General features: G+C 47.5%; 1 protein-coding gene across 4 annotated transcripts in view; it reads right to left on the minus strand.

Annotated features, from left to right (window-relative positions):
- The window catches only part of LOC121166575 (signal transducer and activator of transcription 3), a 60,863-nt gene that overhangs the window by 6,311 nt on the left and 28,905 nt on the right, over positions 1-25,647 (minus strand). For all 4 annotated transcript variants that reach the window (XM_040995774.1, XM_040995773.1, XM_040995776.1 and 1 more), the window contains exons 2-20: positions 21,008-21,158; positions 19,080-19,224; positions 18,442-18,540; positions 12,507-12,602; positions 12,269-12,350; positions 11,992-12,086; positions 11,666-11,817; positions 9,540-9,698; positions 9,285-9,377; positions 8,166-8,225; positions 5,488-5,517; positions 5,295-5,388; positions 5,150-5,197; positions 2,680-2,763; positions 1,972-2,070; positions 1,744-1,879; positions 732-784; positions 398-492; positions 143-282 (exon numbers count right to left, since the gene is read on the minus strand). In XM_040995774.1, coding sequence (XP_040851708.1) covers positions 143-282; positions 398-492; positions 732-784; positions 1,744-1,879; positions 1,972-2,070; positions 2,680-2,763; positions 5,150-5,197; positions 5,295-5,388; positions 5,488-5,517; positions 8,166-8,225; positions 9,285-9,377; positions 9,540-9,698; positions 11,666-11,817; positions 11,992-12,086; positions 12,269-12,350; positions 12,507-12,602; positions 18,442-18,540; positions 19,080-19,224; positions 21,008-21,135 — 1,888 coding nt within the window. In that variant the 5' untranslated portion in view covers positions 21,136-21,158. The remainder of the gene's footprint in view (positions 1-142; positions 283-397; positions 493-731; positions 785-1,743; positions 1,880-1,971; positions 2,071-2,679; positions 2,764-5,149; positions 5,198-5,294; positions 5,389-5,487; positions 5,518-8,165; positions 8,226-9,284; positions 9,378-9,539; positions 9,699-11,665; positions 11,818-11,991; positions 12,087-12,268; positions 12,351-12,506; positions 12,603-18,441; positions 18,541-19,079; positions 19,225-21,007; positions 21,159-25,647) is intronic.

Below are 25,647 nucleotides of genomic sequence, written 5' to 3' on the forward strand. Positions count from 1 at the left end.
TCACCCACCCAACTGTGTGCTGCAGACCAAGGCAGGGTGGTGTGAGGCTATCTCTGCCCACCAGGGGGCAGCAGGTGCTCAGAACTAGCAGGGCGCCACTGGGCAGCAGCTAGAGACACCAGGGGGCAGCAGCTAAGCTTACCACTGATGTCCTTCTCCACCCACGTGAAGGTGACGCCTCCTTCTTTGCTGCTTTCACTGAATCTTAGCAAGAAGGTCCCTGGGGGCTTGGTACTCAAGATGGCCCGCTCACGCTCCTTGCTGATAAAGCCCATTATGTACCTGGAGCCACAGAGAACAAAGAGGGCATGGTTGAGACTCCTGAGGCATAGGCCCTTGTCCTGGGTGCCCAGGAGCAGGTGATGTGGCTACCCCATGCGCTCTCTGCTTAACCTACCCTTCATTCCAAAGGGCCAGGATGTACTTTTTCACAAGGTCAATGATGTTGTCCAGCCAGACCCAGAAGGAAAAGCCCTTGCCAGCCATGTTTTCCTGGAAAAAAAATCATGGGAAAAATCAAGCCAACCCCTAGTCCAGCCTTTTCCCTCCAGGCGCATGAAGCACTGGCCTGAAACACTCGCTTAGGCCCATCTGCCCTCAAGCAGGTTCTCCAGGCCACTGGACTGGAAGTCATAGGCCTTCAGGCTGGGCTCGTGCCATGCCCACATTTTGTAAGCACTCCCATTCTCACCCCTGAGACACAATGGCCAAGATTTTACAAGGTCACTTACTTTGCAAAATTTAGCCCATGTGATCTGACACCCTGAATAGTTCACACCAGGTCCTGAAATTTAAAAAAAAAAAAAAAAAAGAAAAAAGAAAGAAAGAATAATATAGGACATTTTCAGTTCAAAATCAACACCTTACTTCTCAGAGCACACATCTGTTGTGCAGTGGGCAATGAGGCTATTGGATTTCACACATCTGCAGGCTGCCTTGGCTGTGAGTGTGGATCTGTATGCACTGCACAAACGCACACCCATACCCTCTCCTGGCCCTGGACCCACCAGGGCTGCTGTTCAGCTGAGCAGAGGGAGTGGATAATGGGAACAGCAGCACCCCCAAGAAAGTTGGTGGCACCAAAAAAGCCACCTGCCATACAGGTGACACACAAAATAGTCCAAACAACAGACTAGGACAGGAAATGGCAAGCCTCTAGCCCTAGCTTCTAAAACATGCTTTAAAAGAAAATCTTCTAAGGCTGGGGCAGGCATGTGATGTAGTGGTTAGGTCACCAGCTGGGACACTGGAACCCCATCATCAGAGTGCCTGGTCAAATCCCAGCGGCTGCTTTGCACCCAACTTCCTGCTAACAGACACCACTGGCAGTCAGCAGGTGACGGCTCAAGTACGTGGGTCCCTGCCAACCTACGTGGGAAACTTAGACTGAGTTTAGAATTCCCAGCTTTGGCCTGGTCCAGCCATGGCTGTGTGGGCATTTGAGGAGTGAAAAAGTGGATAGAAGATCTCTGTATCTTTCAAACAGAATTAAGTTTGAAAAAAAAAGAAAACTAATTTTTAAAAATTTTCTCAAGCTGGACAAAGTAGTCAAAGACAAGAAGACAGAATCTAAGAGGGGGGACACCTCTTCCTCCTACCAGTGCGGCAAACATCCGGAGGACCCAGATACCACCTCCTCCGGTGTAGAGGCTTCCTGGCCCCAGGGCAGGGCAAATCAACTGCAGGAATTGCCCCAGGGACCAGGTCCCTCTTTGCAGGGGAGCAGGAGGGGTGAAAGCTGACCTAGGAGCTTCTCAGCCAGTGTGGTCAACTGCTCGATGCTCAGCCCCCGCTTGGTGGTAGAGGAAAACTGCCAGCTCAACACTTCAGCCACTTGGTCCCACGTTCCAATCGGGGGCTTGGTGAAGAAGTTCACGTTCTGTCGAAAAAAACACATCGGCCTGTTCAGACAGCGGCACCGGCCAATGACCAGGGGACAGGGCAGGGTGCTGAGAATGCCCATGGACTAACCTTGGGGTTGTTGGTCAGCATGTTGTACCATAGGATCGATGCCCAGGCATTCGGCATCTGACAGATGTTGGAGATGACCACAACTGGCAAGGAGTGGGTCTGCAGAAAGTGTGGTGGAGAGCTGGGGGTGACTGGGGTGCTCACGGCTTCCAACGTCCCTGCACCCCTTCCTCGCAGGCAGCGTGTGCCACACAGGGATGTGCCAAGAGCTGTACCTGTTGCCAGCTCTGGCAAGGAGTGGGCCTGAGTTAGCACGACACTCAGAGTGAAAGCAATGTTGAACCATGGCCTGGGGACGCAGGCTGCTTGCCTGAACACAACCCACAGCTCAGAGAGGTGGTCCTGTTCCAAGTGTGGCTCACAGGCCACAGGAGACCTGAGAGGCATTCTCCATAAACCAAAGCTAATTTTCTCCATAAAGTGGGAGAAGCCGAGGACGAAGATCCCCACTTCTCCAGGCCCATCTGAATTGAAACTTCAGGAAGGTCAGGAAAGACAGAGGACAACGCCATGGTTTTCCACTTGCTGGCCCTGTGGGCGGCCGGGACTCAGGAGCGGAGTGTACACGTGTATTCTGAACTCTCAGATTTGACTCTCAAATGGGGTGCTGGGAATGTTGGGGTGCAGCAGCAGAGTGCTCAGCAGGGGGTGGTCGCTGGGGAAGGGAGGACCCCACTGGGAGCCTTTGTGCTTGGCCCTGGGGCTCACCTCGAGGTCGATCTTGAGGCCTTGGTGGTATACCTCGGTCTCGAAGGTGATCAAGTGCAACTCCTCGGTCACAATCAGGGAGGCCTGCAGTGAGGACAAGCACACCCCGTGTCGGAGAGCGGGCCACGCAGGACGGACAGTCCCTTCCCAAACCCTCCTCCAGAAGCAGCCACTCTTCCCCAGCTCTCTTCTCTAGTGTTCCTGGGTCTACTGCCCCAATCAGGGTGTGCATTGAGATGCCTGTCACCCCGTAAATACAGAATCCTCTCCGTATAATCTGTTGTGCCTCACTTCACCCACACTGCAGGGCTTCAGGTGGCTGTGTGCACCTGCAATTCATTCTTCTTCCTGGCTGTCCAACATCCGACCGTCTGACCACATCACGACTGGCATCGTGTGTGTGAGTGATGACGGGCATCTAGTGGCTTGGGGTGAGAGCTTACACTCAGGCAGCTGTGACGGGGCGTCTGTGTCTCCTGGCATACCCAGGCAGAGTTCTCCACCAAGCCTTCCTGGGACTTGCATGGCTCCTGTCCAGCCATTTTCAAACTTTCCCAAAGTGACTGAGACTGTCTCCTGCCACCAGCAGTGCAAGTGACCTTCTTGGAATAGCAGTAATAATAAATTCTCAGGAAAGGAATTCCAACTGATTTTTTGAATACCGTTTTTCTGGTGATAAAAGTCATATACTTGGTTTAAAATGCTATTAATTGCAGAGACTGGGACAGAGCAACCTCCTGTACTAACAGCAATGCTCATCTATATCCTATTTGATGTGTATTTTGCTAGGATTTTGGAATACATTCATTTAATCATATAAGGTGGTATATTTTTCAACAAAGATACTATCACATTACTCAAACTGTTTTACATCTTGCTTTTTTAAAAAAGATTTATTTATTTTTATTGGAAAGCAGATGTACAGAGAGGAGGAGAGACAGTGAAGAAGTCCGATGGTTCACTCTCCAAGTAGCCGCAATGGCCAGAGCTGAACCAATCCAAAGCCAGGAGCCAGGAGCTCTTCCGGGTCTCCCACACAGGTGCAGGGTTCCAAGGGCCCGGGCTGTCCTCTACTGCTTTCCCAGGCCACAAGCAGGGAGCTGGATGGGAAGTGGGGCTGCTGGGATTAGAACTGGCACCCATATGGGATCCCAGCATGTGCAAGGCAAGGATTTTAACCACAACACTATCGAGCCGGGCCCACACCTTGCTTTTTCTAAATAAATATGCCAGAGGCATTGAAGAATGGCTTAGTGAACAAATATCAGAAAAAGCACAAGATGCCCCAAGCTTTTTAAAATGTTCACTTAAATAAAAGGGTGGGGGGGGGCAGCACAGTGGCCTAGCAGCTCAAGTCCTCTCCTTGAATGTGCTGGGATCCCATATGGGTGCCGGTTCTAATCCTGGCATCTCCACTTCCCATCCAGCTCCCTGCTTGTGGCCTTGGGAGGCAGCGGAGGATGGCCCAAAGCCTTGGGACCCTGCTCCCGCATGGGAGACCTGGGAGAGCTCCTGGCTCTGGGTTGGCTCAGCACCGGCCGTTGCAGCCGCTTGGGGAGTTAATCATCAGACAGAAGCTCTTCCTCTCTGTCTCTCCTCCTCTCTGTATATCTGACTTTCCAATAAAAATAAATTTTTAAAAAAGTGTATTCTTGACATTAAGGATTCAATAATTGGGTCTTTTACCATGCTGTAGCACATTAAGCCTCCATCTGCAGTGCCGGCATTCCATATGGATACCAGTTCGACTCCCAGCTACCCAACTTCTGATCCAGTTCCCTGTTAACGGCTTGGGAAAGCAGCAGAGGGTGGTCCTAGAGCTTGGGCCCTTGTACCCAAGTCAGGGACCACAAAGAATCTCTGGGCTCCTGGCTTCGAATTGGCTCGGCATGCCATCATGGTCATTTGAAGAGTGAACCAGCAGGTAAAACATCTCTGCCTTTCCTCCTCCCACTTTGTTACTTTGTCTTTAAAGTACATAAATAAGTATTTCAAAAAGAAGGAAGACCCATTGAATTTAAAAAAGAGAGGTAAAAGAAAACTCCTGTAGTCTGAGTCTGGGAGCCAGGAAATGACAGAAAGGCCAATGACAAGACAGCACAGGGCTTGTTCTTTCGTTCTACTGCTCAACTCAGACGTGTGAGGTTCACACCCCCCGTGTCACTCTCAGACAGTAAAACTGGTCCTGGCAAATGGAGTTGCAGGCAGTAGCCGGGAGGAGACTCTGGAAAGCCTGAGGCTGGGCGGAGATCAGCAAGGGACTTTCCAGGCCTCCCAAGTGGAGCCCAGACCTGCCACTCCACATGGAAATGCTCCCAGTCCCAGCATGCCATGGCACCGGGACTTGCGGTCACACCCCACTGGCCCCATGGGCACTCTTCCAAATAACTAGAGCTGATGTAACAGGTGCAAGTTTCTAACCCCTGTCATTATGAGAGCCAGCTGCTCGCTTGTCCCCAACAAGACTTACATCACAATTGGCGCGACCCCCGTTGCCACATCTTTGCTCCCTTAGGGTCTGGAAGAAACAAAAAGGATGTGTGTCGCCGGTGCCCTGGGCCTGCCCTCTCCCACCCTTGGCCCCACGTCCCGTGTCCAAGGCTCCCCTCACGTACCAAGTGTTTGAACTCTGCAGACAGACTGCCGTTGTTGGACTCTTCCATGTTCATGACTTTGGTGTTCGTGCCCAGGATGTTAAATTTCCTCGATCTGGATCACAGGAGAGAAGCCAACCACACAGGTTACTCAGAGGCCGGGGGGGGACAAAGTTAGACTGAACAGCATGGAAGAAGTCTGGGCCCAACTCACCCTCTGAGAGCCGCCACGTCCCCCGAGTCTCTGGAACAATACACATCACTGTTAACCACGCAGGCCTCTGCTTCCCTCCAAAAGCCTGTTCTGAGATCCTGGCACTCAGTGGGATGGGAAAACGCCTGTGCTTGGGAAGTTCTTAAACTAGTCAGCTACTTTTCATGTATAGAACATAAAGTTCTGGGGCCGGCATTGTGGTGCCACTGGCATTGTGGTTAAGCCACCACTTATGATGCTGGCATCCCACAGTAGCCTCCAGTTGAGTCCTGGCTGCTCTGCTTCTGATTCAGCTGCCTGCTAATGTGCATGGGAAGGCGGTGGAAGACTGGTCAAGTACTTGGGCCCCTGCTACCCAAGTGGGAGACCCAGACTGAGTTCCAGGCTCCTGGCTTTGGACTGGGCCAACCTTGGCTGTTATGGGTATTTGGGGAGTAGACCAGCAGATGGAAGAGCTCTCTGTCTTTGTTTCTTGGTCTCTCTGCCTTTCAAATAAAATTAAAATAAGCAGTTAGTTCCCTATACAAACATTAATTAAGTAAATATTAATCCCCTATATAAAATTCAAATCTTTACGGACTTCAGATTTTGTCTTAATGATCAATCTGTTTATTCTTATCGTAGTAAAATACTAATTTAGTAGACTAAAATTTGAGGGCACATTATAATATCTGGAAGGGAAGCTTCCCATAACACAACTCTTTCCCCATTATACTTATATATATGTACTTAAAACATTTTGGACGGGCATGCATTGAGGCACAACAGGTTATACCACTGATTGTGATGCCTGCATACAAATTGGAGTGCTGATTTGGGTCCTGAATACTCTGGTCCAGTGTCCTGCTAGTGTGTCTGGGAAGATAATTCAAGGAGTCCCTACCACCCAATCTGGCACCCCAAGTGCTGGTTTGAGTCCCTGCTACTTCACTTCTCATCCAACTCCCTGATGATGTGCCTGGGAAAAGAGTGGAAGATAGTGCAAGAACTTGAGCCTCTGTCACCCATGTGGGGGCCAGGATGGAGCTCGTGGCTCCTAGCTTCAGCCCAGGCACGTCTTGCCAGCCACGTGCTCAGCAGATAAATGATCTCTCTGTGTGTATCACTCTTTCTTTCAAATAAATCAATCCAAATGATAGTTAATTTTACGGGTTTTTTTTATCACAAATTAAAAAATATAATAGTAAACCAATGACTTAGAACATTTGCTTAGTTTCTTTCCTCTTTTAAGGTAAGATCCGTACAGCATTGTATAAACTGGACGATCCTATTCACCGTTTGAATGGTGCTGATTTAGCTGGGAAGAATCTACAGCTTTATAAGAAAGTTGAAAACCTGCAATTCAGGAATGTGATTTGTCTCATCATGTTTTGAATTACCTTTCCCTCACTAACTTTTCATAGTTTTCTTCAAACAGAGCCTAATTCTGTTGCTTATCATAACTGTTTTTTAACTGCTGTTGTTTATTATAATTCTAACAATGCTATTATAATGCTAGTACATGGCTAAGCATGGCTAAGGTCACCAATTACTACATCTTCATTTAGAAAACCTATCATCTTCGTTTCCAATTCATTCTCATGACATTTTTAGAGAATTTTAAGTGCCTATTTCCCTTCCCTAAGCCCTCTGATTTGTGTTAATTTTAAAACTTGAAAGATAGGGGCTGGTTTTGTGGCCAGGAGGTTGTTACACACTGTCACACCAGCATCCCCTATGAGTATAGGTTTGAATCAAGGCTGCTCTACTTCTGATCCAGCTCCTTGCGAATGCAGCTGGGAAAGCAATGGAGGATGTCCCATGTGCCTGAGAGCCTCATAATGGGCCTGACATGAAGGACTCCATGTTGAGCTGGCTTTCATCTTAGGTAAGACAGCCCCCCACCCATGAGACTGCTGATAAATGAGTCTGCTAGGCAAGAACGCTTGAACCTCTGGCTTGGCTGTTCAAGCATGACTAGGAGAAAAATGAGTTTCACCTGGTTTAGCAACACAAGCTTGCAAAGTTAGTTACTGTTTATCCCTAAGGTGGTTTTGCCATCAGCTCAGTCCCTCTGAACCCCTTCTGGACAGCAGTTTTGTCTTTATAAGCCCTGCTGCTTTGAACTTTGGAATGGAGAGATCTTTGGGACCTGAGCCCACTCTCAACTGCAAGCAAGGAAGAACTTTCAAATCTCATCAGTGCATGGCGCTCCTCTGTGTCGGCTCATGCGTGCACAACCCCAGCACCCACAGGAGGAAGGGGATGGGGTTCTGGGGTCCTACAGCTACTGAGGAGGAAACCAGCGAATGGGAGTTCTGCTCTCAAGAATTCTGCCTTTTTAAATAAATAAACTGAAAATGAATCATATTTGAAAGATATTCACAAATTTTTAAAAGTATTCCATTATATAGTGAAAGATGGAAGTTTTTTTTTTAAAAAATCTGTTCTTTCCATTATTCTAAGTTTTATATAACACATTGTACAAGTTACAGAGATCGGTGGTCACGGATCAATCTTAAATCTGTGCAGTTTTTTGGGGGGGGATTTATTCAGGCAACACACCGGGGGGGAGCCTTTGTGAACTTCCATTCATAAAACAAAGTCCTCTGCATGTAGGTAAAGTCTCTGAGTTCAAAGTTCTTACTTCTCTGTCCCTCATTTGAAAAAAAAAAAAAGCTGAGATTAGGGGTACTTACTTGTCAATGCACACTTTAATTTTAAGCTGGTAATTCAATTCAGGAAATTTGACTAGCAATCTGTCAGAAGAAAAAAATATCCAACCAAAAGAGTCAGGTTTCGCCCATAAATTCTGGCTGAAGAAATGCCAAGTTCATTACCCTCCATTTCTGAGTGGCAAACGAATCACAATCCCAAATTTTTCTTCCACCCAACATGAAATTTGGTGGAAATTAGACTAAGCATCACCCCTGCAGGCCAGGAGGTAGCTGAGAAAAAGCCCAAGAATTTGGACACAGCTGTGAGAGTTCCCTAAGAGGGTAATAAAAACCCTTTCACGAAAACTGCGCCAGGAGCCCAGGCTCTGCGGCTGGCATTCTCTCTACGAAACCTGAAACCCAACAGCATGCTGCATTTCTGAGGAGGGCCATTCCACAGCAGGGAGGGGCCAAATCCAAGCACACCTGTGCTGATGCCAGGGCGAAGATAACACTTCCCTGAGGAGGCCACCTCCCCTATGCCCAGCTCGTCTCGGCTTTCCCATCACTGAGCCTCACTCTTTCCCTGAAGACTTTCAAGGACATGTGGGCTCAAAGAACAGAAAACAGGGACAGGAGCCTGGCACTGCCATGGGGTTACTACTTGGGACATCTGTATCCCATGAGTGGTTAGGTCCTCCACCTACACGGGGTACCCCAAGTTCCAGGCACTTGGTTTTCACCTCAGCCAGCGGCAGCTATTGCGGACATTTGGGGAATGAATCAGTGGATGAAGGGTATCTTACTCTCTCTGTCTCCCACCTCTCCTCTCAGCATTTTAAATACACATATTGGGGAGAGAAAAAAACAGAAAATAGCCAACATTAATTTGCCCCTTCTGGAGGGCAGAAGGGAAGCTATATCCTGGACTCACTGGAACACTCCCAGGAGCCTTCAGGAAAAAACTACTGCTCTTTCACCTTTGCCACCACAACCAAGTAGCACTTGGTTTATGCCAACAAATTCCAGGCCCACAGCATGGCACTGCCACCTGTGCCTCCCGGAGAGCATGAGTCAGATGGCCATCAGACTCCCTTCTCGAGAAGCCCCTGTAAGTCCCTCGGTGGAACATTTAGCGGATGTGGAAGTACTGGGACCCACCTGACTTTTGTGGTAAACTGGACGCCAGTCTTGATGACCAGCGGCCGGTCAGGGTGCATGGGCATGCAGGGTTGCCGCTCAACCACAAAGGCACTGGAAGGAGAGACAGAGAGAGAGGACCACTCATCACAGGCAGCCCACCTTCCAACCCCTCCCTGGGGTCTCCACCCCACCCCAGCCCTGGCAGGTGGCCCATCTCCCACATTGTTACATTGTTTTGGATTGGCTTTTTTTTTTTTTTAGGTCAAGGCTTACCTTTTCATCAAGTTCCTAAACAGCTCTACAATCCTCTCCTCCAGCATGGGCCGGTGCTGCACGATGGGGTCCCCCTTGTAGGACACTTTCTGCTGCAGCTCTTCCAATTTCTTTATTTGTTGGCGGGTCTGAAGTTGAGATTCTGCTAACGAGGTTATCCTACCAATAACATAAGAAGGCTACCAGTTACCCAAGTCTACCTGGGAGAGTAGAAGATAAAGGCAACCACATAGGTCTCCCCCATAGGTGGCAGGGGCTCCAGGAGTTGAGCCATCATCTGCTGCCTTCCCAAGTGCATTAGCAGGAAGCTGCATAGGAAGTAAAGCATCTCAACCTTAACCTGTCCCTTCAATATAATATGTCAGCTCCACATGTAGCACCTTAACCCACAGAACCACGACATAAGCCCTTCTGCTTTTCTTTCTTTCTTTCTTTCTTTTTTTTTTTTAAATCATCTCCCTGAAATGTCACCTTTCAAAGAGGGGGCTGAGCAAAGAGGAAGAAGTATTAAGGCTCATACCACTAAGAGGCGCTAATATCACAGCAGAGTGATGAGCATTATAGCCCGGATAGAGATGACGACATGTGGCAGTTAGCACGCCCCTTCCTCATCTTGACCTGCCCATGTACAATGCAGCAATAATGGAAAAAGCGGGATTAGGCAGTCTGAGAACACACAAGTCCCCTACATCATTGGACCCCCAAGAGAAGCATTCAACTGCGTGAGCATTTCCACACAAACTCTCTGTAGGTCGAAGGACATGACACAGTGATTCAAGTATGAACAACAAGTGTATGGAAAAAGTGAGCAGGTGGGGGAACAAAATTGCTGAAGTCTGTCACCAAGGGTGGGCATGCTCGGGTTTCTCTTTGATGATCCACAACCAGCTTCATAAGGACCAGGAGATTCCAGAGAAAGATGTAGGAGAGGGACAGCTATGCTAACTTCCTCTTTATGTTACTCAGCTAGGATGTCTGCAACAGCCAGGCCTGGACCAGGCAGGAACCCTAAGCCTGGAACTCCATCTGAGGGGCAGGGACCCAACTCCTTGAGCCATCAGCTGCTACCTCCAAGATGCACATTAGCAGGAAGGAAGATGGGAAGCAGGGTAGGTGGTACTGGAATGCCAACCATTCCCAGGGAGGATGCAGGTGTCCCAAGCTGCCACTTCACCATTGTGTGGCACACCAGGCCCTGCCGCAGGGATTTCTGAGCTCTCTTGATGCCCTGGTGTCGCTTCCTTTGTCCCAATGCTACAACTCAAACTTCCCGACTCCCTGAACAGGAAGCATTTAAACAGCTTTCAGTAAAACAACACTTACGAGGGCAGAGTAGCACTCAGTACTCTCACATAGAGTTGTCTCAAATTTCCAGTTTCATGTTCACTGTATCCCTCTTGGGTTGAGATTCTCTTAGCTTAAGCTTGTACAGAATGTTTAGAGGCCAAGGTTACAGAGTAACATCTAAACAATGATCCTGCTGACATAACACTGCATGGAGTCCTATCTTTATGTCTATAGCCATGATGATGGCTAGAGTGGTGATCATGAAAATGTTAGCTAACTATTGGTACCTCTGAACGATAAGCTGTTAAAAGATTTTTCACCTCCTTACTAACATTCTGTATTTGAACTATTTCCTTTATAAAGACTATGTGTTGTTTTAGATGACTAAAATGACCGGGGCTTTAGCCTAGTAGTGGGGATGTCCAGGGCCCACACCAGTGCTTGAGTTAATGTTTCGGCTCAGGTTTCCAGTTCCAGCTTCCTACCTCTGCAGACCCTGGGAAGCGGGGAGGAAGGCTCAACTAACTGGGAGACCCAGAGTGAGTTCCTCTTGGCTCCTGCTCCAACCCATTTCAGTCCCAACTGATGCCTGGCATTTGGGGAATAAACAAACAGCAGAGAGCAGTTTTCTGACTCTCTATCTCTGCCTCACAAATAAATAAACAAAATATGTATTTTTTAATTTGTTCAAATACAGTAAAAAGTTTTCATTACTGGACTAAACTGGAGTTATGTGAAGGTCTCCAGCTTAGACACAATACCAATTCTGTGGCCTACAATTTTGACCATCGTTTAATGCAGCCTTCTAGGAGAGGGGAAGCTTCTCTTCGCCCTCTTACCAGTTTTCGAGACGATCGAGGCAGATGTTGGGAGGGCCCCCGATGCATGCGATCTGCTGCCTCCTCTTCCAGTCAGCCAGCTCTTCGTCTGTGAGGGTTTTCTGCACATACTCCATGGCAGACAAAAGTCCCGCCAGCTCACTCACAATGTTCTAGGGGTGTGGGGACCAAAACAAAGTCAGAGGACATTCCCTCCTTCAGCACTGACCGCTGGCTTTGGTCAGTCCCAGAGAAGGAACGTCTTAGCCAGCTGTCAAGTCCAGCCTCGAGCTGCCTAAATACCACGTGTGCACAAGGCAGCCAGGGAGGCTGTCCGGGGCACTTACCCTCCGCATCTGGTCCAGCGCCGTGAGCATCTGCTCCAGCTGCTGCATCTTCTGCCTGGTCACAGACTGGTTGTTACCATTCAGGTCCTGCATGTCTGTGGAAGAGACACTCCTTGATCGTGGCCTAAGAGAATGTAAACCTCTCAGCCACGAGGTCCCCTAAGCACCACGGCCAGCCCTCACAGTAAATTATGAACACAGATTCGGGACAAATTCTGCAACTCGATGCACAAACTCACTCTCTATCGGAGACTTTCATGTTTTTTAAGTCACTTGCCTCCTTGACTCTTGAGGGTTTTGTAGTTGAAATCAAAGTCGTCCTGGAGATTCTCTACCACTTTCATTTTCTGTTCTAGATCCTGTTTAAGATAAACACCCCCCCAAAAAAGATTTCCTTAGGGAGAAGGAAAAGTTTCTGAGTGGAACCAAAACAAAACTCAAACCTCAAAAAAGGTGCACACAGATGACCTCCACGCACTAGCCCCAGGAAAAGACCCCCTTCCCAGTGGCTTCACCTGCACTCTCTTTCGCACATCCTGCAGGTGCTGTTCCAGCATCTGCTGCTTCTCTGTCACCACGGCGGCTGTGGGATGGCTGGCCTGGCCTCCTTGCTGCCAAAGAGAAGTTAAGGCGCATTTGAACACATGACCCCTGGAACGAAGTATACCCCTGTCCATCCTGCCCTTCCTGCTGGGGGCTCCAGGCATCACTGCCACTGTGAGCGAGCGGGAGGGAACTAGACTCACTGGTGTTGTCAGCCTGTGGTGAAGTGAGCCTCTTGGTCTGTTCTGCGTGACTGGTTATCTTATTCAAAGACTCATGTATTTGAAAGGCAGAACAACAGAGACAGCAGGCGAGACAGAGAGATCTTTCAGCCGCTGGGTCTCACTCCATGGAGTCACACAGCCAGGGCGGGGCCAGGACAAAGCCAGCAGCTGAAGACTTTACCTGGGTTTCCCACATAGGTGATAAGGGTCCCTAGTACCTGGGCTGACCTTCCCCAACCTTCTCAGGTACATTGGCAGGAAACTGGATTATAAGCAGAGCAGCTGACCCAAAGCTGCACTCTGATACTGGGATGGCAGCCATGTAAGCGGTGGATTAACATGCTGATGCCAAATGCCAGCCCTTGCGTGGCCAACATTTCACCCACAGGCCAGAGTATGAACCTACTCAATGAATTGAACTAGGAAAGCTGACACACGGAAAGCTTATGGGTAAGAATATTCAAGATTCACAATTTTAAAGAATTTTATTACTTTTTATATTTGCATGTTTATTTATTTATTTGAGAGACAATGAGACTGGTAGAAAGAAGAAAAGGAGCTCCCATCTGCGGGTACAACTTCTGGCTGGAGTCAAAGCCAGAACTAAGAGAACAATCCAGATTTCCCACCCCGGGGACAACTTATGACAGCAGACATTGATGCCTGTTTCAATGTGGTGCTGGACACGTTTCTGTGGAACCATAAGAAATCATCCCAGGGCAGGTGTGTGACGTGGCAGCTAAGTCACTGCCTGGAATACCTGCGTCTCCTATCAGAGTACCAGGTTCAAGTCCTGGCTACTCCAAACCAGCTCCCTGCTAATGCACACTCTGGGAGGCAGATGATGGCTCCAGAGCTTGGGTCCCTGTCACACACATGGGAGAGTCACAGGAAGCTCATGGCTCCTGGCTTCGGATCAGCCCAGCTCTGGCCATCACAACCATTTGTAACTGACTTTCAAAAAAGATAAATAAATCTTAAAAAAGACCCAGTTTTCACACTAGGAATCCTCAGGTGTCTGATCTCTTCCTTACGTCCATCCTGACTCTATAGCTGTAGTTCCTCAAATTGTTGTCTAGGTCTTGGCCCTGCCGTTGATTTCCTCACTTCTAACCTCTCTCACTTGTTCTCTGTTCTCTAGGTTGCTATTGGATGTGTCCAAAAGAGAGTCCAATGGGCCCAGCATGGTAGCCTAGTGACTAAAGTCCTCACCTTGCATGTGCCAGGATCCCATATAGAAGCTGCCACTTCCCTTCCAGCTCCCTGCTGTAGCCTGGGAAAGCAGTCGGGAATGGCCCAAGTTTTGGGGACCTTGTACCTGTATGGGAGGCCTGAAAGAAACTCCTGTCTTCAGATTGGCTCAGCACTGGCTATTGCGGCCTCTTAGGGAGTAAATCAGTGGACAGAACATTTTTCTGTCTCTCCTTCTCTCTGTAAATCTGACTTTGCAATGAAAATAAATCTTTAAAAAAAAAGAAAAAAAAGAAGGAGCGAGCCCAAGATGCCGGCTTCAGAGGGGGCCATCCTCTCCCTTTCTCAGGGTCCCCATTCAACAGGGCAGATACTCTGAGATGTCTAGAGAAGGTGAGCTCCAGCCCAACTTAGTCTCCCCTGGGTGGGAGTGACCCATCTGATGGTTGAGGATGAGCTAAAGAGTCTTCATGTACAGACATCTTCCAAGAACTAGGACGTCAGCTGGCATCTGCCTCCCCTCATGCTGGCAGACCTGGGGCAGTCCTGGGGCAGGAGCCAAGCCTTTGTTCATTCTAGTAGCAGTTCTAGAGGCTTCTCTCTCCATGCTCAGTCTCTGTGGTTCTGAAGCACTGTGTGGAAAGGAGCTGCTGGCAGACACTCCGCTAGCGAACCCTGTGGCTGCCAGCCTTGCGTTCTAATTGAACCAAGATGCTCTCCAACAAATAGTGCAGCTGATATGCTAACCTATGTTCAACTTCCTGGTGGATTTCTAATTTGTGCTGTTCTGGAAGCGAGAGCATGAATGTGATCAATCACTGCCCACGGAAACCAGCTTCAAACACCTCTTGTGACAATCTGACTGGTCCCTCCCTGCTTAATGGTGCAACATCTAGACCCAGCACCCAGATATTTTGCACAGGTTCCTGAGGCATCTCCGGCTGCCCGCTCTGTTTTCCACCCCACAGGCACCTCCCCTGAAGCACACTGCCCACTCAGCCTGGCTGTGCTTCTACTTAAGTCCACCTGAAGCCACTCGCCATGAAACGCAGCTGAAAGGTTTATCTCCTATCAAGTCTCACCCGACTTCCTCAGACAAAATGACTCACATCCTCCTCCGTGTTCGTCTGGCTATGAGTGTCTGTGACTCCCTCGTTCCAGCCAGCCTGAGAGCCCTGGGCAGAAGGGGTACATCTACCCTGCTCTTCTCTAAGAGCCTTTCCTCATGCTGAATATTCTGGACATTGAGAACTATGCCAGATGGTGGAACAGTGACAACAACAGTGAGGACTGAGTCAGGGCCATAAGTACCCCACATGAACTCCATGTCAGGGGTGGCAATTTTTGCACCTGGGAGGTGCAAAATTAAGCTCTCTGAGTCACACAGATGCCACTGCAAATATCTAGTCACAATACTGCAGCAGGAAAGCAGCCATGGGCAATGCATGAATGAAGGGACGTGGGTTCCAAAATACCTTATTTAAATTTGGACTATGGTCACTGTGTTTTCAGTGACCCTGGATTAGAGGAATAAAAATAGCCTCGATGTGCATGGGTCATGATGCAGAGCCGGTCCGTGTATGCTCCACTGCCCATCCAGCTCCCTCCTAATGGCCTGGGAAAAGCAGTGGAAGACAGCCCAAGTGTTTGGATCCCTGTCATTCCCATGGGAGACCCAGAAGAAGCTCCTGCCTTCAACCTGCCTCAGTGCTGTCTACTGCAGTAAACTGGGGAGTGAAGCAACAGATGGAAGATCCATTTCTCTCCTTCTCTGTAACTATGATATTTGAAATAAATAAATAAATACATCTTTTAAAAAATACATCTATGACATTTTTTGCTCTCCCATCTCCCTTGGTACAATTAATGCCTCTATTCAAATTGATTTCAACCATTTTTTCCTATTTTTTAAAAAATATTAAAATAAATAAATAAAAATTAAAATATATTTATTTTTTATTTGAAAGGAAGGTTTACAGAGAGAAAAGAGACAGATCTTCCATCCACTGGATCACGCCCTAAATGGTTCAAATGACCAGGGCTGGCCCAGTTCAAAGCCAGGAACCTGGAACTGGGACTCCATCTGCACCTCCTATCAGGATGGGGCCATCTAGAAACTTAGGCCGTGCTCCGCTGCTTTCTCAGGTGCATGAGCAGGCAGCCAGATCTGAAATGGGATTTCTGGGACCTGAACTGACAGTCCTATTAGACACTAGCAATGTAAGCACCAGCTTACTCTACCATGCCCTGACACTGGGCCCCACAACCAAGCATTCTTATCTTGTGGAATAAGATGGCAACATAAAGGTTCTCCATGACAGATAACCCTAATGACAGGGCAGGAGTTTGGCCCGGTGGCTAAGTTGCTTCTTGTGATGGCTATATTTCATATTGGAGTGCTTGGATTCAAGTTCTGATACTATATCCAATCCCATTTCGTGCTATTCCCTGGGAGACAGCAGATGATGGCTCAAGTACATGGGTCCCTCCACCCACAAGGGAGACCTAGGTGGTGTCTCAGCCTCCTGGCTTCAGCCTGTCCCAGCCCCAGCAACTGCAGACACTTGCAGCAATAAAAATGTGGATGGAAGATCTTATATCTATTTTTCAAATAGAATAAAAATGCAACCTCTAGGGCGTCTTGCATCAACAAGGGCATCTCTGCCAATTTCCTGCCTTCAGAGTATAGAATGGCGAGGGGTATCACTGTTATCTGCGCCCTGACCCACATCCGCACTTATCATCTTTGTTTAAAATTTCTTGCGCCATTTCTCATAGCAGTGATGAGGGAGTTGATAACGGTGACAGCAGTGCAACAATGACTAGTGATTTCATATGTATGCGTCAGGCTCTATCCTAAGCATTTTACATGGCACATCGATCGATCGATCGAAGTTGGTACTACCATCATTCCCAGTAGAAAAACAGAGAGACAGAAGGAAAGCAAAACAAAAACGAAAAAGCGTTCTCTTATGGCTACACAGTCAGTGACAATGACCCTCGTGGCAAACAGCTCTTCCAAGGTCCAGCTGCCAGACCTAAGGGATCATAAACACCTCCTCCCATAAGCTGGTCATCACCCACTCGGCCTTAGGCTACTGACCAAATTGCTTGGGCCCTTGCCAGCCATACGGGAAACCAGCATGGAATTACTGGCTCTTGCCTTCTTTCTGAGCCAGACCCAGTTGTTGCAACCATTTGGAGGATGAATCAGTACACATAAAATTTCCCTGTCTTTGAAGCTCTGCCTTCTCATAAATAAATCTTCTGTTTTTTTTTTTAAACTGGAATTAATTACTGGATTGTGTAACCCAATAAAAATAAGTTTTTGTTATTTAACTTATTAATTTAATGAATTATAGTAGAATTCATAAAGTTGAACCATCCCTGCATTCCTAGAATATAATACATGATTTGTGAGACCAGTGCCAAGGTATAGTGGGTAAAGCCACCATCTGCAGGGCCGTCCTCCCAAAGGGGCGCTGGTTCGAACTCTAGTAGTTTCATTTCCAATCTAGCTCCTTGCTAATGTGCTTACAAATGCAACAGCAGATGACCCAAGTCCTTAGACCCCTGTACATATGAGGGAGACCCAGAAAAAACTCTTTAGACTTTTACACTTCTGCCTTTATACTAGCCCAGCTCTGACCACTGTGGCCATTTGGAGTGAACCAATGGATAGAAGATTTGTCTCTTGCTTCCTCCCCTAACCCTCTCTAAACTCTGCTTTTCAAATAAGTAAATCTTAAAAAAGATAAAATCTGTTTTGTAGACCTCTCAGTTTGCAAAAATATCCACCATTTTTATTATTTTGTGATTTTTTAGGTCTTGACATGACCATAATTCTTGCTTTATAAAATGAGCTGGAATCAGCTTCTGTCTTTCTATACACTCGGAAAGAATCTGAACGACACTGGAAAAACAGATATCATGAAAGTCCTTCCAAACAGAATTTTTAAAAAAAGATTTTTTTGTTTTTGAAAGACAGATTTACAGAGAGAGAAGAAGAGACAGAGGAAGGGTGAAATCTTCCATCTGCTGATTCACTCTCCCAATGGTGGCAATGGCCAGAGCTGGGCCAGTCAAAAGCCAGAAGCCAGAAGCTTCTCCTGGGTCTCCCACTAGCAGGGACTCCAGGTCATCAGTTATCTCTCACTGCCTTCCAAGATCCATCAGCAAGCGAGCACATTCAGAATAGAGCAGCTTAGACTCGCACCAGGCACCTGGACGGGATGTTTGCACCACAGGTGGAGGTTTCACCTACCACACTACAGTGCCAGCTCCCAAATAGAACTTCTAAAACCAGTGTGTCTATTGGCTGTTTTGATGGGATTAGGCTTGTGTATCTGCACATTTCCCAATGGATTTTTATGGTTATTTGTCTATTCCTTCCTTTCTCAGATATTTAGGAAAATGTGTGCTTTGTCACATGACTTAGCTGTGTGACTTTCCACTTCCTCCTAGCAGTGCTTTGGGTCTTCTCGGGGCTTACCTGAGCGGCAGTGGCTGCCGTCTGGAGGAGTCGGGACTCTTCCCACAGGCACCGGGCCACAATGCGGGCAATCTCCATTGGTTTCTCAAGGTACCTGCTCTGTAGGCGGACAGAAGAAAAGTGAAGGGCAGCAGCTGACCACAGAGAAGTTCCTCACCAACTGAGGAACCAGTTACAGTTCTGATGCAAAACAAAGCAGCCACAGACTGAGAGCCTGGCTGATGAGAGGGAGGAAGGAAGCAGGCAGGCAGATACAGTAGGCTGGTGCTGTCTGAGAGCAGGTACACTGCTCCAAGTCTCAGAACAGAGGGCTCCATCAAGGAATCCAAGTCTGGGCACGCTCTTAACATTCAACAGCAGCAGTCAACAGTCCTAAGGGAGGAATCCAGTGGTGCTAACAGGTGTCATGGGATTAACCCAACAGCCAATTGCTGCAAAAGAAGGGACTGATGAAATGTGCAGGGGGCAAGAAAACAAACAAAAAAAGAAATGTCCTGGGGTGAGAGGGCTGTAGAGAGACTTGAGAACACTTGATGTCCCTCCTCTGACTGAGAGGGTGAGACAGGTTCTCAGTACTTAGCCAAAGATAAAAAAGACCCCCACCCTCCCACAGGCAACAGGCCCAGGGCCCCTCCTACCTGGAGAAATTGCTTGATTCTGCGCAGATTGTGCTGATAGAGGACATTGGACTCTTGCAGGAAACGACTATATTGCTGGTCAATCTCACCCAGGAGATTGTGAAACACCAAGGTGGCATGGGACTCTTTGCTGGCCGCGTAGGCCCTAGCAGAGAGAGCAGTGAGGAATGACTGAAAGCTCAATGCGCATGCGTGTACACACACACACACACACACACACACACACACACACACACACCCCCCCCCCCCCAGCATCCCAGAGGAAGAGCAGGAAGTTTTGGGCCCCCGCACTTAGACATCTGCATTCCATGTAGTGTCTCAGCTCAGATCCTGCCTCTGGCTCCTGGCTCCGGCTTCCTAACACAGACCCCCTGAGGCAGCAGGTAACTGCTCAAGGAATGGAGTTCCTATCACCATCCTGGGCGTCCCAGGATGAGTTCTCTGCTCCTGGTTTTGGTCAGGTCCAGGCAGTTTGTTACAGGCATTTGGGGAATGAACCAGAAGATGGGAGCTCTTTTTCCTCTGCATCAACCTTATCCCTGCTCTCTCAAAAACAAACTTTAAAAAGTTTTAAAAAGTTTTAAAGTTTTTAAAGATGTATTTATTTTTACTTCAAAGGCAGAGTTACCAAGAGAGAAGGGAAGACAGAGAGAGATGTTCCACCTGCTGCCTCACCACCCCAGATTAGCAGGGAGCTGGACTGGAAGTGAAGCAACTGAGACCTGAACTGGTGCCATAAATGGTTAACAGCACCACAGCACCAGCTCCCACCCAAATGTCCTTCCAACAATGAAAACCTTAAAAAGACCAGGGGCCGGCATTGTGGCGTGGTGTGACACAGTAAGTAAAACTGCTGCTTGGGACATTAGCATCCCGTATGAGCACTGGTTCATGTCCCGACTGCTCCACTTCCAACCCAACTCCCTGTCAGTGCACCCTAAAAAACAGCGGAAGAGAGTGTAAATGCTGGGGACCCCGGAACCCACATGAGTGACCGGAAGAAGCTCCTAGCTCCCACCTTTGATCTGGCCCAGCTCTATAGTTGTGGCCATGTGGGGAATCAATCTGTGCAGAAGGCGTGCTTGTGTGTGTGTGTGTGTTTTCCCCTAATTCTGCTTTCCAAATAAATTAAATTTAAAAAGAAAAAGAGTAGAGGTACTTCTTTTTTTTAATTTATTCATTTTTATAGGAAAGGCAGATATACATAGAGGAGTGAAAGAGAAAAAGATCTTCCATCCGACCATTCACTCCCCAGATGACTGCAACGGCCGGTGCTGTGCTGATCCGAAGCCAGGTGCCTCTTCCGGGTCTCCCACGTGGACTGGATGAAAAGTGGGGCTACTGGGATTAGAATCGGTGCCAATATGGTATCCTGTGCGTTCAAGGCAAGAACTTTAGCCGCTAAGCCACTGCGCCGGGCCCTAAAGGTACCGCTTTACCTGCTGGTCTCTAGTTCCCATTACCTATGCCCATAAGTTTTTCATGAAATAGTAACCAAAGGGCCTGGCACAATAGCGTAGTGGTTAAAGTCCTCGCCTTGCACGCGCTGGGATCCCATATGGAGCCACTTCTAGTCCTGGCAGCCCCGCTTCCCATCCAGCTCCCTGCCTGTGGCCTGGGAAAGCAGTAGAGGATTGGCCCGGGGCCTTGGGACCCTGCACCTGCATGGCAGACCAGGAAGAACTCCTGGTTTCTGGCTTCGGATTGGCTCAGCTCCAGCCGTTGTGGTCACTTGGGGAGTGAATCATTGGACAGAAGATCTTCCTCTCTATCTCTCCTCCTCTCTGTATATTCACCTTTCCAATAAAAATAAATAAATATTTACAAAGAAAAAAATATAGTAAGCAAAGCATGAGGCCAAAACAGGTCAGGTGTCTTGACTCAAACCCAAACCTACCAGTCTGGGGAGTTTCTTGTGAAGCACTCACCAGTCTTGACTCTCGATCCAAGGGGCCAGAAACTGCCGAAGCTCCATGGGGAAGCTGTCACTGTACAGCTGGTGGAGCTGCTCCAGGTACCGTGTGTCGAGCTGCTGCAGCTGGTTCCATTGGGCCATCCTGCAGGAGTCAGGGACACCGCCTGCCAACCAAAGTATTCATGTGGTCACAACGGGCCCAAGTGGGAATAGACAATCTAGAAATAACCCACTGATCAGCACAGGAGCCAGAGATGTAATTAGGGAAAGAGATACTTTGGGAAGACTCCTGCAAATTTTTCCCAGCTTAGAACAACAGGCACATTCACAATCTCTCCTTCCAGGATACCACCATTTGTATTAACCTGGGATGACAAGCAGGCATAATGCCAAGCACCAGACTTCACTGTCTGTCAAAGGTTCATGAGGTTGAAAAGTTACTTAAATTCTAGATCTTGGGCCTGGCGGCGTGGCCTAGAGCTAAAGTCCTCGTCTTGAATGAACTGGGATCCCATATGGGCGCCTGTTCTAATCCCGGAAGCCCCACTTCTACCTCCTCTATGAAGTAGAAGTTGTAATATCCATCTCACAAGACCACTGAGAATTGTTTAATTTGTTTACTTATTTTGAAAGAATTACAAAGAGGGAGAGAAAGGAGAGATCTTTCATCTATTGGTTCACTCCCCTAAATGGTTGCAATAGCTGGAGGTAGACTTAAGTTGAAGCCAGGAGTCAAGAGCTTCATCTGTGTCTTCCAAGTGGGTGGTCAGGGCCAGGTCACGTGGGCCATCTTTCACTGCTTTCCCACGACCATTATTAAGGAACTGGATTGGAAGTGGAGTAGGCAGGACTCAAACAGGCACTCATATGGGATGCCAGCACTGCAGGCAGTAGCTTTACACACTGCACCACAATGCTGGCTCCAAGCAATGCACACTCAGTGTGTAGCACACAACAGATGTTCAATAAGCGTCAGTTTTAAGGCTGGTGCCATGGCTCAACAGGCTAATCCTCTACCTTGAAGTGCCAGTATCTCTTGTGGGCACCAGTTTGTGTCCTGGTTGCTCTGCTTCTGATCCAGCTCCCTGCTTATGGCCTGTGATAGCAGTGGAGGATGCCCCAAGTCCTTGGGATACTGCATCCATGCAAGAGACCTGGATTCCGGCTTCGGATCAGTTATTAGGGTCATGTGAGGAGTGAACCAACAGATGGAAGATTTCTCTCTGTGTCTCCTCACTGTACATCTGCTTTTCCAATAATAATAAAAAAAAATTTGAAAAAAATGTCAGTTCTTAAATGAAAAGCCACAAAACAACTCTGTAATGAACAGTGTCATATCCAGGTGTGAGGAAACAATGTAGTATGCATCTCCATTTCCAGATCAAAGATAGACTCCCAACGAAACTGTGAAATACATTTTGACAATACGATGCTAGAATCTCAAGATGGCAGAATAGAGTAAGAACACGTTTAAACAAATGGAGAAACATTTAATCAGCATGAAGCAGAGAGGACACATCCCAGGAAATAGGAGAGGACAGAACAACAGCAGAGGGGTACGTGGAGACTGACAGACACAGGGAAGCAGCAGACACAACAGTGTGGTGTTGCAGTGACTGATACTCCAGAGGCATTCAGCTAACTGCGATCTGAACTCCACCAGCAGCTGGAACTCCACCAGCAACCAGGTGGGAAGGGACTTTCACTGAGAGCTTGGGGGGTGAACCCAGACAAAGAACTGTCCTGCTGGTCCATTTGATTTGACCAGGAACAAAGACAGAGCAGCAGATTCCAGACGGGCTGTGCAAGAATAGAGTGGATTTCACAGCTCAGTCAGCCCCCTAGAGCTGAATGGGGCACCATTTTGCTTATGGAGGCAAAGACAAGGGAAAGGACTGAGCATATGGCGAGCTGGGAGTGAACTCATTTCTGACTCAATGAACTGCCGCAACATGGCATTCTACAGATTCCACCCAAGACAACCCTCAGACCTGATGGTCAGCAGATCAAGAATTCTAGTAGGGGCACGTCAGGTGACATTTTGTACAGTGTGGAAAAAGTTTTAGGACTTCAGGGGCAACAGTGAACTACACATATGCTGTGTTCTTAAGAATTCACTGAGTTCTGTGAATTGCACTGGTCCCGCAGGAAAATAATACTGACTGTGGCATTGTACAGGTCAAAATAGGTCCATGTGGCACCCAGACCTAACGTCCAACAGGTTCTGGCAAGATCAGCACCACCAACAACCTAGCTATATAGGACACCTGGTGTCTCCCTAATCCTGGGACCTGCTCCAACAGGAAGTGGGAGAAAGGTTGTACAGACAACAGTGCAGCCTCAGCACAGTATCACAGGAGGTGGAGATTGGTGAGCCAGGAGTTGGGGCTACGGAGTTCTTTGTGGAAATCTAACATAAGAACCCAGACCTGGAACTCACTGGAAGGAGTGGCACAATTGGCTGTAAACAAAGAATTTGTACCAACTGCAATAAGTAAAATCGAACAGTAGACCTGTGGGTGACACAGCTTAGAAACCTGCCTCAGGGAGAAAACTCTGCTACTGCTAACCAGAAGTACAATGACCAAGAGCAAAAGAAGAGACAAAGGCACAATGAATATTATTGAAAACTCCCCTGCAAAGGAGCAAAACCCTATGCCAACCTCAGAGTTAACTGAAAAAGACATCAAGAAAATGGGGGACACAGAATTCAGAAAACTCATTTTAAAGCTTCTAATCAACAATGAGAAGCACATACAAGAGTCAAAGAATTTAAGGAATATTCTTTTTAAAGATTTATTTTATTTTTATTGGAAAGGCAGATATACAGAGAGGAGAGACAGAGAGAAAGATCTTCCGTCCGATGATTCACTCCCCAAGTGAGCGCAACGGCCAATGCTATGCTGATCCGAAGCCAGGAGCTTCTTCCAGGTCTCCCACGCGGGTACAGGGTCCCAAAGCTTTGGGCTGTCCTTGACTGCTTTCCCAGGCCACAAGCAGGGAGCTGGATGGGAAGCAGGGCCGCCGGGAATAGAACCGGCATCCATATGGGATCCTGGCATGCACGGTGAGGACCTTAACCACTGTGCCACCACGCCGGGCCCAGAATTTAAGGGATAATTTAAGCAATAGCAGCAATAAAGCAAATCAAGGCTGATATATCAGAAATTAAGAACACAGTAGAGCAAATTAAAAGTATAGTGGAGAGTCTCCAAAATAGAATGAAGCAAGCAGAAGAAAGAATCTCAGAATTGGAAGATATTTCCTGTCACCAGGGGGAAGCAAACAAAAAGCTGGAAGCAGAGCTGGATCAGGACAAAAAAAGTATTCAAGAATTGAAAGACACTATTAAGAGGCCTAATGTAAGAGTTATGGGAGTCCCAGAAGGTGCAGAAAGAGAAACTGGTTTTATAAATATATTTCATGAAATAATAAAGGAAAATTTCCCTAATCTAGAGAAAGAATTGGGAAACAAGATCCAGGAGGGGCACAGAACTCCCAATAGTCCTGATCAAAAGCAATCTTCACCAAGACACATGATGATTAAGCTCTCTTCAATTGAACATAAGGAAAAGATCCTTAAATGTACACGTGAAAAAAAATCAATTGGCATATAAAGGGATGCCAATTGAACTCACAGGAGATCTCTCACAAGAAATTCTATAGGCAAGAAGAAAATGGAATGACATATTCCAGATTCTAAAAGCAAAAAATTATCGACCTAGGATAACATATCCAGCAAAGCTTTCTTTTGTCTTTGAAAATGAAATAAAATTCTTCCACAGTAAAGAAAAGTTAAAAGAATTTGCCTCTTCCAAACCTGCCCTACAAATGATACTTCAAGATGTTCTCTTGACAGAGAAGAGGAATAGCACCAAACAAAACCAAAGGCAAATGTGAAGAATATCCCAGTAAAATGACAACAGAAGACTAAACCAATGAACAACCCATTCCTAAAATGACAGGACCAAAGTACCACCCATACATATTAACCCTGAATGTAAATGGCTTAAGCTCAATCAAACATCATAGATTAGTAGACTGGATTAAAAAACAAAACCCATCTATTTGTTGTCTAGAAGAGACACATTTCACCAACAAAAATCAGTGGAAACTATATCACATGGGTTTTTTTTTTTAGATTTATTTTTATTATTTTTTCATTGGAAAGGCGGGTATACAGAGAGGAGAGACAGAGAGGAAGATCCTCCGTCCGATGATTCACTCCCCAAGTGAGCGCAACGGGCCGATACTATGCCAATCCGAAGCCAGGAGGCTCTTCCAGTCTCCCACGCGGGTGCAGGGTCCCAAAGCTTTGGGCCATCCTCGACTGCTCTCCCGGGCCACAGGCAGGGAGCTGGAAGGGAAGCGGGGCTGCTGGGATTAGAACCGGCGCCCATATGGGATCCCGGGCGTGCAAGGCGAGGACCTTTAACCACTTGCGCCACCGCGCCGGGCCCTATCACATGGGTTTTCATGTATTGTTAGTTTCATCTCTTCAAAACACTTTCTTCTGATTAAGTAATTCAATGACTCGTAGATCATACAGTAGCATCATTTTCTTCAAGAAAGTTCTTGATTTTCATTTCTTCAGCTACACGTTAGTCATTTAGTAGCATGTTATTTAACTTCATGATGTTAATTTCTTTTTTC

The sequence above is a fragment of the Ochotona curzoniae genome, unplaced genomic scaffold (assembly GCF_017591425.1).
Source record: "Ochotona curzoniae isolate NIBS_2020 unplaced genomic scaffold, NIBS_Ocur_1.0 patch175, whole genome shotgun sequence".
NCBI classification, from domain to species: domain Eukaryota; kingdom Metazoa; phylum Chordata; class Mammalia; order Lagomorpha; family Ochotonidae; genus Ochotona; species Ochotona curzoniae.